The sequence below is a fragment of the Perognathus longimembris genome, chromosome 13, assembly GCF_023159225.1.
Source record: "Perognathus longimembris pacificus isolate PPM17 chromosome 13, ASM2315922v1, whole genome shotgun sequence".
NCBI lineage: Eukaryota > Metazoa > Chordata > Mammalia > Rodentia > Heteromyidae > Perognathus > Perognathus longimembris.
Genome location: NC_063173.1, coordinates 24,492,794 through 24,507,330, shown reverse-complemented (window position 1 = coordinate 24,507,330; position 14,537 = coordinate 24,492,794). Strand labels below are relative to the sequence as shown.

General features: G+C 41.5%; 1 protein-coding gene across 2 annotated transcripts; it reads right to left on the bottom strand.

Moving 5' to 3' along the window:
- Window positions 1-683: 683 nt before the first annotated feature.
- Window positions 684-10,412, bottom strand: Spty2d1os (SPTY2D1 opposite strand). 2 transcript variants are annotated; one of them, XM_048361514.1, is made up of 4 exons: window positions 4,326-4,394; window positions 3,839-3,927; window positions 1,504-1,541; window positions 684-886 (listed from the first exon to the last, which is right to left on the bottom strand). In XM_048361514.1, the coding sequence occupies exons 1-3, from the start codon at window positions 4,392-4,394 to the stop codon at window positions 1,520-1,522; spliced, it is 180 nt and encodes a 59-aa protein (XP_048217471.1). In that variant the 3' UTR covers window positions 684-886; window positions 1,504-1,519. The 2 variants fall into 2 exon arrangements, 1 of the variants encoding a protein (XP_048217471.1); XR_007213071.1 differs by lacking the exons at window positions 684-886; window positions 1,504-1,541; window positions 4,326-4,394 and adding an exon at window positions 10,299-10,412 and having other exon boundaries at window positions 3,844-3,927.
- Window positions 10,413-14,537: the final 4,125 nt, after the last annotated feature.

Genomic DNA, 14,537 nt, shown 5'->3' with positions numbered 1-14,537 from the left:
TCCCAGGGTTTAGAAACCCTATTCATTAATTTCATAGGTTTTTATTTGGGCTCCCAACTCTGGTTTCATACCTCAGTTCATTCATCATAGGCACAATTAGCTTGTTTTTATACATGGTGTGGTTTTTAAAAACAAACAAACAAACACTGGACCTCATCTTTCAGGTAACAGAAACATTTAGGCAGCCTAATTGTGGACATCCCATTTCCTCAAATCTGACTGATTCTTGCCATGGCACATAAAGGCATGCATTGGAGAAAGCCCAGGTTTTAATCTTGACTATGACCCAGGGCTGTATGCTGGCAAGATATTTAAGGCCTCTTGGCCTCAATTTTGCTCCTTTGTAAATGAGACTTCCCAGCTTTAGAAGGTAATTGTAAGAATTAACTTATACTTTACTGTCTGGCCCCAATATTAAAATGAGGACCTTTCCCCACATGGGGAAAGCTCTGGATTCTTAGTAATACCTATGAAAAGGCTACAGGGATAACACCTCCAAAGATCATAGCTATGTAGGAGGCTGAGATGACAGGATTGCAATTCAAGGCCAGTTGGGGCAGGAAAGTCTGTGACATCTCCAGTAATCACCAAAAAGCTGGAAGTGGAGCTGTGTCTTGGGACAGTACCGAAGTCCTGGGTTCATGCTCCTCGACTCTTTACACAGAGTAGCTTTAAATGCCAGCCTTAGAGCCTGCAACAGAAAGAATCTATTTCCCTACAAGGAGCTATGTGTTCATCTTCAAAAGTACAGTGACTATACATGAACTGACAAAGTAATGTGCAATTATTTTATGTGAAACCAACAACAGGAACTGTACAGTTATTCAGGTGAGCTTCAGAGCTGCATGACTTCACCAGGATCATCCTTGCTTATTTCCAGAGGAGTCTGAGGGGAAAAAAGTTTATTAGGTGGATCTAGTGATTGTCCCTCCAACCCTTTAACAAACAAGAATTTACTGAAGAAGAGCTTTAGGTTGGGTTGCTGAAATGAACTGATTCCGAAAATGGCATAAATGGCTAAACATTTAAAAACATCTGGTTAGCACAATGAACTACTTTACTGTAGCCAGAAACCTTTGACCATGGGTTAGAAATATTTCCTTTACATAAAGAACTTCTTAAAAACAGGTATAAGACGTAGGCCATGTGGCTACTGTATATGTTCTTGGTACATTGTGTATTGTATATATGTCTACGTGACCTAGGGAAGGGAAAGAAAAACAGGGTGTAAGATATCACAAGAAATGTACACACTGCCCTACTATGTAACTGTACCCTTTTTGCACAACACCTCAAAAAATTTTGTTTAATTAATAAATTACAAAATAAAGAAAAAATAGGTATAAGAAAACACCTGAATGTAGGAATCTTCCCATTTCTGAGTAAAGAATAGATGTAGATAAACTACAATAACTTTAATACACGAGAGTGTTTTCTAAAGTTACCGGAGGGGAATTTTTATACATTTTAAAGTAGGTATAAAGAAGTTAAAAGTACACTTACCCCTCCTGGGGGATATTTATATCCCTTCCACATTGTTCCTGCAATGAGAAGCATCCATAAGACGACAATCATTGTGGGATTTCTTACTCAGCTGGTGGTGTGTGCAGGAGAAGTGGGTGATTTGGAAAGGTGTGGTGTTCTATCTCTTAAGTCCTGGGAATTGAGCTCTCTTCATTAGAGACCAGATGGTGGGTGGCCCAGCATGACAGTTCCTGAGAAAGGACCCTTGTGGTCTAGTCTGAACTAAAATGGCTCTTCATGGCCATTTTGGGGGCAGGGCTCAGACATCAATTGTGACATTTGCCTATGACACTGGAGCCCCAGGGTGAGCAGTAATGAGATGGTTGACCAGGATGCCAAGAGTGCTGTGGCTAAAATCTTACTAAAGAGAATCTTTCTTGATGACTGGGACCTAGCTAGAATCACATCCTTAATAATGTATTGCAAGCCAAAATGTTTATTGGCTTTAAGTAATGATACATTAAAAAATAGCTATGGGGAAAAATAAGCCCACTCTAGATTTATTGAACTGTCTAGCTAAGACTGTCCGTAGTAGGCTTTATTCTATTTGTGCTGTTAAAGAGGGAACATCTTGCATTTGTAATTTAAAATGACAAAACCTTATGCAGAACAAGACACTCCATAACCTCTCTGGAAAGAGAAGAAAGATGACTGATTTCTGTACTCATTTCACAGGGGAAGAAACAAACTAGTTTAAATGATTTGATCAGGATCTCATAATAGTATTCAGTAAACAACTAAGTACCGTTCTCCTATCCACATCACCACACACCACACACCACACTCACAAAAGTCTGGCTTTAGACCAAAGCTCAAAGAAATCATTGCACAGATGGAAATTTTAAAAGACCAACCATTGTTTCCTACTTTAGTACACCTGGGACTTAGGTTTGATACTTCTACCTTCTTCAGGAGCTTTCCCAAAACACTAATACGCAAGTAATCAGAATGTTGTTAAAACTATTAAGTTTCTTTAACAATGGAACTGCTCTGAAACACAAACACAAGTCTAAATGAAATGAGTGGGATACAAGCAGCTCAATGTTTGCTGAAGGATACTGTGATGTTACCTAGAGGCAGGCTGGTCTAGTGAAATGCATGTGAGAGGATGTGTGTGCATTCCACCTATACCAATGAGCTGGTTGTGTAGTATTAGGTGCTTCAGGTCACTGTCATCAGTTAAATCTTTGTTCAGCTAGCTGTTAAGGCAGTAGTTAACTAAATACTAACTGCCAAGCTTGGCATAAAATACCTTAAATTCCCAAATATAATCTTCACAAAAACAATAAGATAACTCAGCGCTCATTGCATAGATGAAGAATCTAAGGCATAGTTACTGGATCACAGAGCTAGCAAGTAACAAAATAAGGGCTTGAACTCAAGTTCATGTTAACTCATTTCACAATCTGCCAAAAGGGTCATTAAAAAGTCGAAAGAGTGTGCATGCTAGGCACGGATGGTTCACATTTTGTAATCCTAACGATTCAGAAGGCTGAACTCTGAAGAAGCCAACCTGGGCAAAAAAGTCCATGAGACTCTTACCTACAATTAACTACCCCCCCCCCCAAAAAAAAAGCCAGAAGTGGAGCTGTGGCTCAAGTGGTAGAGCACTAGCCTTAAGCAGAAGAGCTCAGGTACAGTGCCCAGGCCCTGAGTTCAAGCCAAGGCTAGGCATAAAAAATAAAGAGAGAGTAGGTATGGTGACATGCCTGTAATCCCAGCTACTCAGGAGTCAAGAGAATTAGATGATAGCAGTTATAGGCCAGGTGAGGCAAAAAATTACCAAAACCCCATCACAGTAAGTTGAACCTGGTGGGCATATCTATAAACCCAGCTACCAGGAAAGCTGTAGATAGGATTGTGGACAAAAACTTGAGACTATCCAAATAAACCTAAAGCAAAGAAAACCCCACATCTAGGAAGAAGGGAACAAAAGGAAGACGGGAAGAGGGACATAAGAGGATAATGGGAGGCGAGTATATGATCAAAGTAGGTTACATGCATGCATGAAAATGTCCCTATGAAATCCATTGTTTTGTACCATTAATATACACTAACAAAATTTTTTTCAAATGTGCTGGTATGTGAAGAGAAAATGGGAAGTCTTCAAAGAGAACAATTACAAGGCAGTGTTAACAGACATTTGAACCTTGGCCTTCTATCCTCAGTTCTCCTCCACTCTTTGCCCTCCATACACTTATCATTTACCCTTTCACCGTTGACTACATTTTCCAAGAGAATAGAATCTCCAGGGTTACTGCAGAGTTCTCTGGAAATTAGGAACCTAGCCCAACAGAGCAGATTACCCACTCACCGGGGCCGCTCTTCTTCCCAAGCCTGGCTCTTCCATCGTGCCTTGCTCTTCTGAACAAGCCACCTCTCTTTCCACTTCAGAGTCGGAGGCTGAATGAAAGAAAATTAAAGGAAGGGGTGTCAACATTTGTTGGCTCTTGATCAGTGCCTCTGTGTGGTGACTGATCAAAGGTGCCCCCAGTCCCAATTCCCCTTCCTAACAGCAACGCCTCAACTTGAAACTCAAAACTCAGGCAGTCTCTAATGGACCCCTTATAAATTCTATACTGCCTTGAAACAAGTTGTGGATCCAAGAGAAGGAGGGGAAGAGAAAGGAGAGGAGTTGAAGATTTAAAAGAAATACGTCTCAACTTTGTGTCTATCATATCCTGACTTCCAATTAGCGCTGAGATCTCAACAATCTTTCCCAGTTGGTAAGAATTCCCATGAGAGGGTGAGGCAGAGCCAGAATGGACCACCAGTGAATCATACATAAGGCCATTACTTACCATCAACTCTGGAAATGTACCCATGTAACATGTAAGTCCAACAAAAAGCATCCATCCAAGCACAATCATAATAAAAAGTAAAATAATATCTAAAGATACAATTGCACAGTGAGACACTATTCACCAAGATCTTGACAAAGGAGTGTGTTCATGAAACTTTCAGTTGATAGAGGTGTCACATGTCAGTTCCATTCCTTGGCTCCGAAACTACCTAATGGAGAAGCTGGCGTCTACTGGGGCATTATGACATCATTGATCATATGGCCCAGATTCACAACACCCTGGAGATACTGGCCCCAGAACAGTAGCTGAATGTAGCAAACTGAGCTCTGTGTATACCTTATCTCATAGAAACACTATGAGGTAAGTACTCTTACTAATCCCATTTCACTGAGAAAACCAGGTGAAGAGATTGTGACTTGCACTAGAGGAAACCACTGATGCTCCAGACCAGGTCAAGACTTTGGTCCCAGTTATCTGTAAGAAGTTGAGGTCTTAAGATCAAAGACAAGGCCAGGGGTACTGGTGACTCATGCCAGTAATCCTAACTACTCAGGAGCCTGAGATCTAGGGATACATGTAGTTCAAAGCCAGCCAGGTTAAGAAAGCTTGTGAGATCCATCTCCAATTAACAACTGCAAAAAAAAAAACACACAAAAACCGGAAACAGAGCTATGGCCCTGAGATCAAGTACTAGCACCAAAAGAAAAAAAATTTGGAAAGTTGTGTTGCTAGGTCTATGACAGCAATGAGGGTACTATCAGTCCTAGGAAAGTGATTACTTCTGTTTGTCCCTACAACCCTTTCCCTCACATCTTGAAGGAATTCTCAACATGATTTGATAACCACATTAAACATCCCTGGTAGGGTGGGGAATATGGCCTAGTGGTAGAGTGCTTGCCTCATATACATGAAGCCCTGGGTTCGATTCCTCGGCACCACATATTTAGAAAAAGCCAGAAATGGCGCTGTGGCTCAAGTTGGAAGAGAGCCTTGAGCAAAAAGAAGCCAGGGACAGTGCTCAGGCCCTGAGTTCAAGCTCCAGGATGGGCAAAAAAAAAAAATAATAATGGGAATTAGTGTTAATTCTTTTCTTCCTTTCTATCCCCTCCCCTTTTGGTCATGGGCCTTGAACTCAGGGCCTGCATGCTGACCCTGAGTTCTTTTTTTTTTTTTTTTTTTTGGCCAGTCCTAGGCCGTGAACTCAGGTGAACTGTGAACTGAGGTCTTGAGCAAAAAAGAAGCCAGGGACAGTGCTCAGGCCCTGAGTTCACGGCCTAGGACTGGCCAAAAAAAAAAAAAAAATGTATGTGGGCTGGAAATGTGGCCTAGTGGCAAGAGTGCTGGCCTTGCATGCATGAAGCCCTGGGTTCAATTCCTCAGTACCACATACACAGAAAAAGCTGGAAGTGGTGCTGTGGCTCAAATGGTAGAGTGCTAGCCTTGAGCAAAAGCAGCTCAGAGACAGTGCCCAGGCCCTAAGTTCAAGCCACAGGACTGGCAATAACAACAACAACAGCAACAACAATAACAATAATATACATACTGAAATGAACTCCAAGATATGGAAACAAGAGACCTTCTTTTATCCTTTTTTTTTAGTTTTTGATGACTCTATCCTCTTTACCTTATGTATGGTGTATTCAAGAGTACATCTTCAGGGGCTAGGAATGTGGCTTAGTGGTAGAGTGCTTGCCTAGCATGCATGAAGCCCTAGGTTTGATTCCTCAGTACCACATACACAGAAAAAGTCAGAAGTGGCACTATGGCTCAAGTGGTGGAGTGCTTTCCTTGAGCAAAAGCAGCTCAGGGACAGTGCCCAGGCCCTGCATTCAAGCCCAGGATTGTCCAATTTAAAAAAAAAAAAAAAGCACATCTTCAGAAGGGTTGGGGGAAGGTACAGAACTTGAGGGAAAAAAGGATAAAAAAGTGCAGCAGTGGAGCTCACTGGACACTGATGAGACTGACTATAAAACTTGTGGGTAGAGACAGGAGGAAGGGACTAGGAGAGAAAGAGAGAATGGAAGACACTGTACAAAAGGGAATGTACAGGCTGGAAATGTGGCCTAGTGGTAGAGTGCTTGCCTAGCATGTATGAAACCCTGGGTTCAATTCCTCAGCACCACACATATAGAAAAGGCTGGAAGTGGGGCTGGGGATATAGCCTAGTGGCAAGAGTGCCTGCCTCGGATACACGAGGCCCTAGGTTCGATTCCCCAGCACCACATATATAGAAAACGGCCAGAAGCGGCGCTGTGGCTCAAGTGGCAGAGTGCTAGCCTTGAGCGGGAAGAAGCCAGGGACAGTGCTCAGGCCCTGAGTCCAAGGCCCAGGACTGGCCAAAAAACAAAAAAACAAAAAAAAAAGAAAAGGCTGGAAGTGGTGCTGTGGCTCAAGAGGTAGAGTGCTAGCCTTGAGCAAAAAGAAGCCAGGGGCAGTGCTCAGGCCCTGAGTTCAAGCCCCAGGACTGGCCAAAAAAAAGGAAATGTACTCATTACCTGATTCATGTAATTGCAATCCCTCTAATAACAATAAAATAAATTTATAAAACATTTTAAAAATTGAAAAAAGAATGTTTGTGGATGGGCGGGATAACCTACAGAATACGCCAATTCATGGTCAACTAAAAAAAAAAAAACTAACAATATGCTACATCCATCTAGGAGGCATAGATCTGTGCCTGGTATTTTCAATAACCATTTTCATCCCTTAGTAGAGCATGTGATATAGGCAAAACCTGAAAGCAACAACTAGTATGCACAGACCAGAAGCAGAATACCAAGAAACAAGCTGTAATTTTAAACAAGTTCCTCTACAGCATTAAACAAAGCTACAGAGTATACACAAAATTTCTTGTTTTGGAAAGCTGAAACACATTTTTCCAGGGAAGGACTGGTAAGGGGAGGGAGCAAAGAATGGAGACAAGGTGGGAAAGTACAGTCACATTCAGTGTACACATGTGAAAATGGAACTATGTAACTTGAGGGCAGGAGTTAGGAGAGACGGGAAAACAATGGAGGGGGTGACATTGAGCTAGATATATTGTACTTATAAACTGATTAGTTGAATTAAAACCTCTCTAAACAACAACTTAATGATAATTTAGAAAAAAATATATATATATATATTTTTGGCCAGTCCTGTGGCTTGGACTCAGGGCCTGAGCACTGTCCCTGGCTTCTTTTTGCTCAAGGCTAGCACTCTGCCATTTGAGCCACAGCGCCCCTTCTGGCCATTTTCTGTATATGTGGTGCTGGGGAATTGAACCCAGGGCCTCATGTATACGAGGCAAGCACTCTTGCCACTAGGCCATATCCCCAGCCCCAGAAAATATTTTTTTTAATTCCTGTTTCTGCCAGGTGCTGGTGGCCTGTAATCCTAGCTAATAAGGAAACTGAGATCTGAGGATCCAGGATCCAAGCCAGCACAAGCAGGAAAGTCGTTAGTATTCTTATTTCCAATTAACCACCAAAAGTGGCTCAAGTAGCAGGGTACTATCCTTGAGCAGAAAATCTCAGAGACAGTGTCCAGGTCCTGAATTCAAGCCCCAGGAATGGTGTGTGTGTGTGCGTGCGCGCGCGCGCGCACGCACACACACACACACACAAAATGGACTATATACATAGGAATATGACCTTTTTTTAAGGCAAGCCTATATCTCCCAAAAGATTTTCTTAAAAGTGTAAAACCCATGGGGCTGGGAATATGGCCTAGTGGCAAGAGCGCTTGCCTCCTACACATGAAGCTCTCGGTTCGATTCCCCAGCACCACATATATGGAAAACAGCCAGAAGGGGCGCTGTGGCTCAGGTGGCAGAGTGCTAGCCTTGAGCAGGAAGAAGCCAGGGATGGTGCTCAGGCCCTGAGTCCAAGGCCCAGGACTGGCCAAAAAAAAAAAAAGTGTAAAACCCAGACAAAGCAAAGAATCAATATACTTTATCTTCTTCCCTCTAAGGCTTTGGTCACCTTATACTTACATTGTTATTCATTCAGCAAATTTTCTATTCACATCCTCTTTGTATCCCATTTTTTAAATATTAACAGAATGAATAAATGCACAGGTTCAAGAACACATGGCATTAGCAACAGAGATGAATGGGATGTTACCCTTATCCTCCAGGACCTCAGGTCTTTGGGAACAGGTGGAAGTAGACAGGTATCCAATACAATTCAGAACAACCAGGCACTGAATTATGAGTTAAGCATGGTGCTTGGGGAAAGAGCGAATGTTTCACCCTGGTTAGTTTACATCTGTTTCGAGAGAAAAAAGTTGCCACACTAGATGTCATGAAAGCATTTGCATTACACACCTTCTTTTGGTTAATAAATACCAATAGACACAGAATTCTGACTTCCTCAATTATTTTCTCACTCTTACGCAGCTTTTTTGTTCATGGTTAGTGCTCTACACTTGAGCCATGCCTCCAGTTCCAGTATTCTGTTGGTTAAATGGAGATAAGAGTCTCTTGGATTTTTCTGACCAGGCTAGCTGTGAATTTCAATGCTTAGATCTCATCCTCCTGAGTAGCTAGTTTTATAGAGGTGAGCCACCTATGTCTAACTTATTCATTCTTTGCAGTCAATGCTAGAGATCAAATCCTAGTACCCTTATCACAGTAAGCAAATATTTTAAATTGCTGTTCACAAAGTTTTATCACAATTTCATACATAGTGAGAGGCAATATAACATATATGCTAGGAAAATGATTTCTGATACTACCTACCTACAATAGTATAAGCTTTCTGAGTCTTTGTTTTTTCAATCTGTAAGATGGAGCCAGTTGTACTACATGGGGTTTGAATTCAGGGCTTCATGCTTGCTGGACAGGTGCTCTACAATTTGAACCACTATGCCAGCCCACACATTCAAGTGTATTTTTAAGCAAGTACACATGTTAAAATAAGTATATATAGTTTTATAGACTTTTCTTTGCCCTGTCATTAATACACCTTGAACAGGATCTCAGAAACATGGAAACAGGTAAATTTAACAGGTAATAATTCTATCAATAAGGTTTCATAAAGGTTAAGATAAAGCTCATAAACTCTTTTTTTTTGGCCAGTCCTGGGCCTTGGACTCAGGGCCTGACCACCTTCCCTGGCTTCTTCCCGCTCAAGGCTAGCACTCTGCCACCTGAGCCACAGCGCTCCTTCTGGCCGTTTTCCATATATGTGGTGCTGGGGAATCGAACCGAGAGCTTCATGTGTAGGAGGTAAGCACTCTTGCCACTAGGCCATATTCCCAGCCCCTCATAAACTCTTAGTGATGTACCTAACACACACACACACACACACACACACACACACACACACACACTTGTGCAAAAAGTTTTTTTGGGTTTTTTTGCAAAACGTATTTATAGGGCTGGGAATATGGCCTACTGGTAGAGTGCTTGCATCACATAAATGAAACCTTGGGTTCGATTCCCCAGCCCCACATACATAGAAAAAGCCAGAAGTGGCACTGTGTCTCAAGTGGCAGAGTGCTAGCCTTGAGCAAAAAGAAGCCAGGGACAGTGCTCAATCCCTGAGTCCCAAACCCCAGGACTGGCAAAAAAAAAAAAAAAAAAAAAAAGTATTTATAATGCTTAGAACTGGTGGTTTGGATGGAAGGCTTATTCTGTGAGTCTCTTTCATAAAAGATAGAACTTATTCTGGTCAAACTGCTAACTTCATACCTTTTCCTTTATTAATAGATTTCTTGCTAACAAAGTAATTTCTGTTAGATCTTGGAACCCCCATATGTTCTCCTGTTTCCAAGGTTTCTCAGATTTGGGTAAGGTATATTTAATAGACATATTATCTTTCAACTTTGCTCCCTAGTCTTCCTCTGACCATGTCCTACCTTTCTCCCAGCTTTTGTTCCTGCCTCACATTAAGCCCTACCATCTCTTTATTACACTGCATTTAGAGTCATTCTTTTTAACACTCAATCACAAGTACTGAGGATGTAGTTCAATGGGAGAATGCTCACCTAACATGCAAAAGGTCCTGGGTTCAGTCTCCATCATCAGAGGACTCACATCACTCTTCCGTTCCAAACCTTCCAGTGGCTTCTCCTTCTTTTCTTCCTATTTTATTAGCATATTTTCTCTATAAAAAGGAAGAATTCATCGTGACATTTTCACAAATGTATTCCAAATCATCTTCACTTACCTCCATCACTTTCCCTTATCCTCTTCTCCTAGATTCTTTTTTTCACAATAATAGCCTGAGAAAGGAAAATAATCAAGTCCTGAGTTCAGGGAGATACCTGACATAGCTTGAGCTCAGTGTTGTTAGATGCAGGTTCTTCTGTTGGACACACACAATCTCACACAACAAGGTTACTCTGACTAAGAAAGTGAGAAACAACTGGGGCACTGTGTAATTCTGTCTAAACAGAGGTAAGATCAAGGTCACTGTACAAGGCATAAAATACCAAATATCTCCCTCTCTCTGCTAATGTGACTGTGGCTTCTTTGATCAATTATACCTTCACTCTTTAGTCTTGTTTTTTGGTTTTTGGGTTGTTTTTTTTGGCCAGTCCTGGGGCTTGGACTCTGGGCCTGAGCACTGTCCCTGGCTTTTTGCTCAAGGCTAGCACTCTGCCACTTGAGCCACAGCGCCACTTCTGGCCATTTTCTATATATGTGGTGCTGGGGAACGGAACCCAGGGCTTCATGTATTGGATGCAAGCACTCTTGCCACTAGACCATATTCCCAGTCCTAGTCTTGTTTTTTTAAACAGAGTCTTACAATGTAGCTGAAGAGTTGGCTGGCCTTATCATTATCCTCTTGCCTTAGCTTCCTTAGTGCTGGAATGAGAACAATGTGCTACATTCCTGGCTCAAAGCTTATATACAGCAACAATATGTATAGCTATTTTAGCCACCAATATGTCCGCTTTGTGACAGCACACAATCCAAAGTGAAGCCCTGTTTCCTTAGAACTCAACTAAGTCCTTTAATAGGATTCTAATACTTAACACTCACTTACTGAGTTGTCCCAATGGTAAGAGTACCAGTTCCCTCACTATAAAGAATAACAATTTGTTAAGTCTAAATGTGTTCATGTAATTTTTTAAATGAGCTTATTATTCCAGTTTGAAGCTGAAGGTTACTCACAACAAAGTCCTTCAAATTATCTACATGGTGTCACACTCAGCTCTGACTTCATTGCCTGTGAATCACCTGAAAGACTGGTTAAGACAGATTAAGAGTGGCTGGGAATGTGGTTTAGTGGCAGAGGGCTTGCCAAGAATGCATGAAGCCCTGAGTTTGTTCCTTAGTACCACATAAACAGAAAAATCCAGGATTGGCACTGTGGCTCAAGTGGTAGAGTGCTAGCCTTGAACAAAAGAAGCTCAGGGACAGTGCCCAGGCCCTGAGTTCAAGCTCCAGCATTGGCAAAAAAAAAAAAAGAAGAAGAAAAAAAATTAACACAGTGTAACACAGTGACTGAGTACTGGCACCCTTATTTCTATCCATCACACAAAAAATAAATGACAAGAACAAACTGCTGGGCCCATCTCCAGAGTTTCTGAAAGAATAAGTCCAGTGTGAGATATTAGGATCTACATTTCTATGTCAATTGGCTCAACTTAGTTATTATACAATGTACATATATCTCAAAACACCAAGCCGCAAGCAATAAACATACAGTTTTGCCAATATTTTTTTTTGTTGTTTTTTTTTGGCCAGTCCTGGGCCTTGGACTCAGGGCCTGAGCACTGTCCCTGGCTTCTTCCCGCTCAAGGCTAGCAATCTGCCACTTGAGCCACAGCGCCGCTTCTGGCCGTTTTCTGTATATGTGGTGCTGGGGAATCGAACTTAGGGCCTTGTGTATCCGAGGCAGGCACTCTTGCCACTAGGCTATATCCCCAGCCCTTGCCAATATTTTTTAATCTGCTTTTTTAAAATAAGTTCTAGGAAATGCTGGGGGTGTAGTTTTGAAAAACACACTGGAAGAATCACTTTTTTAAAATCATTGTTTTCTCTATTGTCAAAGAGAAGTAGAGGGGTTATAGTTTCATACATAAGGTGTGAGCACATTTCTTATCCAACTTGTTACTCTTTCCCTCATTTTCCCTCACCTCCCTGGAAGAAACCTTTTTTAAACTATCCCTTTGTTTCTTTCTCTGCATTTGCTCCTATTTCCACTTCTTTGTTCATTTTCCTCTGGCCTCCTCCTCCTTGTTTGAGCCTCTCCAATCATGGGCCTGTCTCAGAATCTTGCTGTGGTTGCTATTTAATTGGTGCACTTACTCTCTCAGCTCTAAAACCTGCTCTGATCCCCTTAATCTTAAAAAAAAAAAAATCTTCAGAATATATCATGAGCTGTCAGAAACTAGCCAAACATGTCTATGTCTTTCCACAATGTTAGAATTTGTTGAGTGACAAGAAGCTACATCAATTTTGTTGGTAATAATTCTCCAAGTACTACTGATTCCATCTGGTAGCCAAAGTGACTTATAATCACAGGTACTTTAATTCCAAGATCACATATTGCACTCCACATAATATAGCATAGGTTGCAAAAAGTGGGCTAAAGCAGATGTGGGGTTCAAAGAGATCTTACTAAATGCAAGGGCAGATAGCTGATACCAATGCAGTTAACTCAAAGTAATTGTCTAACATAACCTCAAGTAATGGAGTTGTGGTACAGAGGTGTCAAAACACAGAGCAGGTTCCACATTGACTGAGTGGGTTAAGTAGGGAAATCATGCTGAGCTGAAGCCCTGCTGATAGACAGCTCTGGAGGCAAGAGTTGAGAGTTCATAGGGAAGTTCATGACTTTTTCATCCTTGATGCACACGCACAGGAAAAAGCCACCTGAATTCCAATGTTAGATGACCCTTCTTTTACATGATCCAGGTGAGAGGGTTGAAGCATCCCCTGGTCTGCTGTGCTAATTACATTGGCCTCCTTTATCTGCTATGGTTATGATATCCCCATGTGTTCCTAATTTTATTTTGTTAGTTCATAGGTGACACTATTTATTTGCATAAACATTATTTAATTGTTTCATGGTTTGGGATGGACAGATGGCAAGTGTTGACTTGCAAAAACAAGAGGTAAATTCATTTGCATCAGTATTTGCATTCAGAATGGAACAAAGTGTCATTTTATAAAATGGAGTCACTCAGGGCAACACACAGCCTGAAAGCTACTGTTGTTTACTAAACAATATGGAGTAGCTTAGAGCAGAACACAGCTGTATTTCTATAACCTTCCAACAGGCTAAATATTTCACTTACTAAGTTTACTGTTTTGCCCTCCCTCTTCTAAGAGTGACAGTCTAGGATAAGAACAGTTATTTTTGCCTTTTTTGTTCAATACTGTATTCTCAGACCTAGGAAAACAAAGTGGATCATCAACAAGTTTTAGGGAATAAATAAATGTGCCTTCCAGTAGTTTTAGTTTCTTCCAACTGAGTAACGGCATCACTGCCTTTGGCTTTTTTTGGGCCAGTCCTGGGACTTGAACTCAGGGCCTGGGCACTGTCTCTTCTTTTTGCTCAAGGCTAGTGTTTTATCACATGAGCCATGGTGCCACTTGGGCTTTTTCTGTTTATGTGGTACTGAAGAATCAAACCCAGGGATTCATGCATGCTAGGCAAGAACTCTACCAAAAAGCCACATCCCTGGCCCCCTTTGGCTCTTTCTATAAATACAATCACCCTCTTGAAGGACCAACTTAATGGGAGCTCTTACACCTTCTTAACCCCATGGACACGGAGTAAGGTAAATAGCTAGCTCCATAAGTCAAGAGACCAAACAAAATTACCATATGCTTTACCTTTTAATCGCTGCCTTTCTCCAGATGACCTTTTCCACAAAACTAACCCACACATGTTTCATTTGTTAGCCACCAACAGCTGGTGGTAGTGGGGTTTAAACTCAAGGTCCTATGCACTCTAGGCAGACTCTGTACCACTTAAGCCACTCCATCAGCCTTTTTCTTTTTCTTTTTTTTTTTAATTTTTATTGTCCTTTTTTCTTTTTAAGTTACTTTTCAAATAGTAGTCTTTGGTTTTTGTCCTGGCCTACGGGACTGGGGACTGGGATCCTACCTATTGCCTATCTATAGCTGGGATCAGCACTTGAGCGTCTACACCAGGCCCAATCAAACACCAACTGTTACAACTCTCCTTAGAAACAACAAAACCCTACAAGCCCACCACTGGGCATCATCTTTATACAACTGTCTTTTTAGGTGAAAAGGTTCCTCTT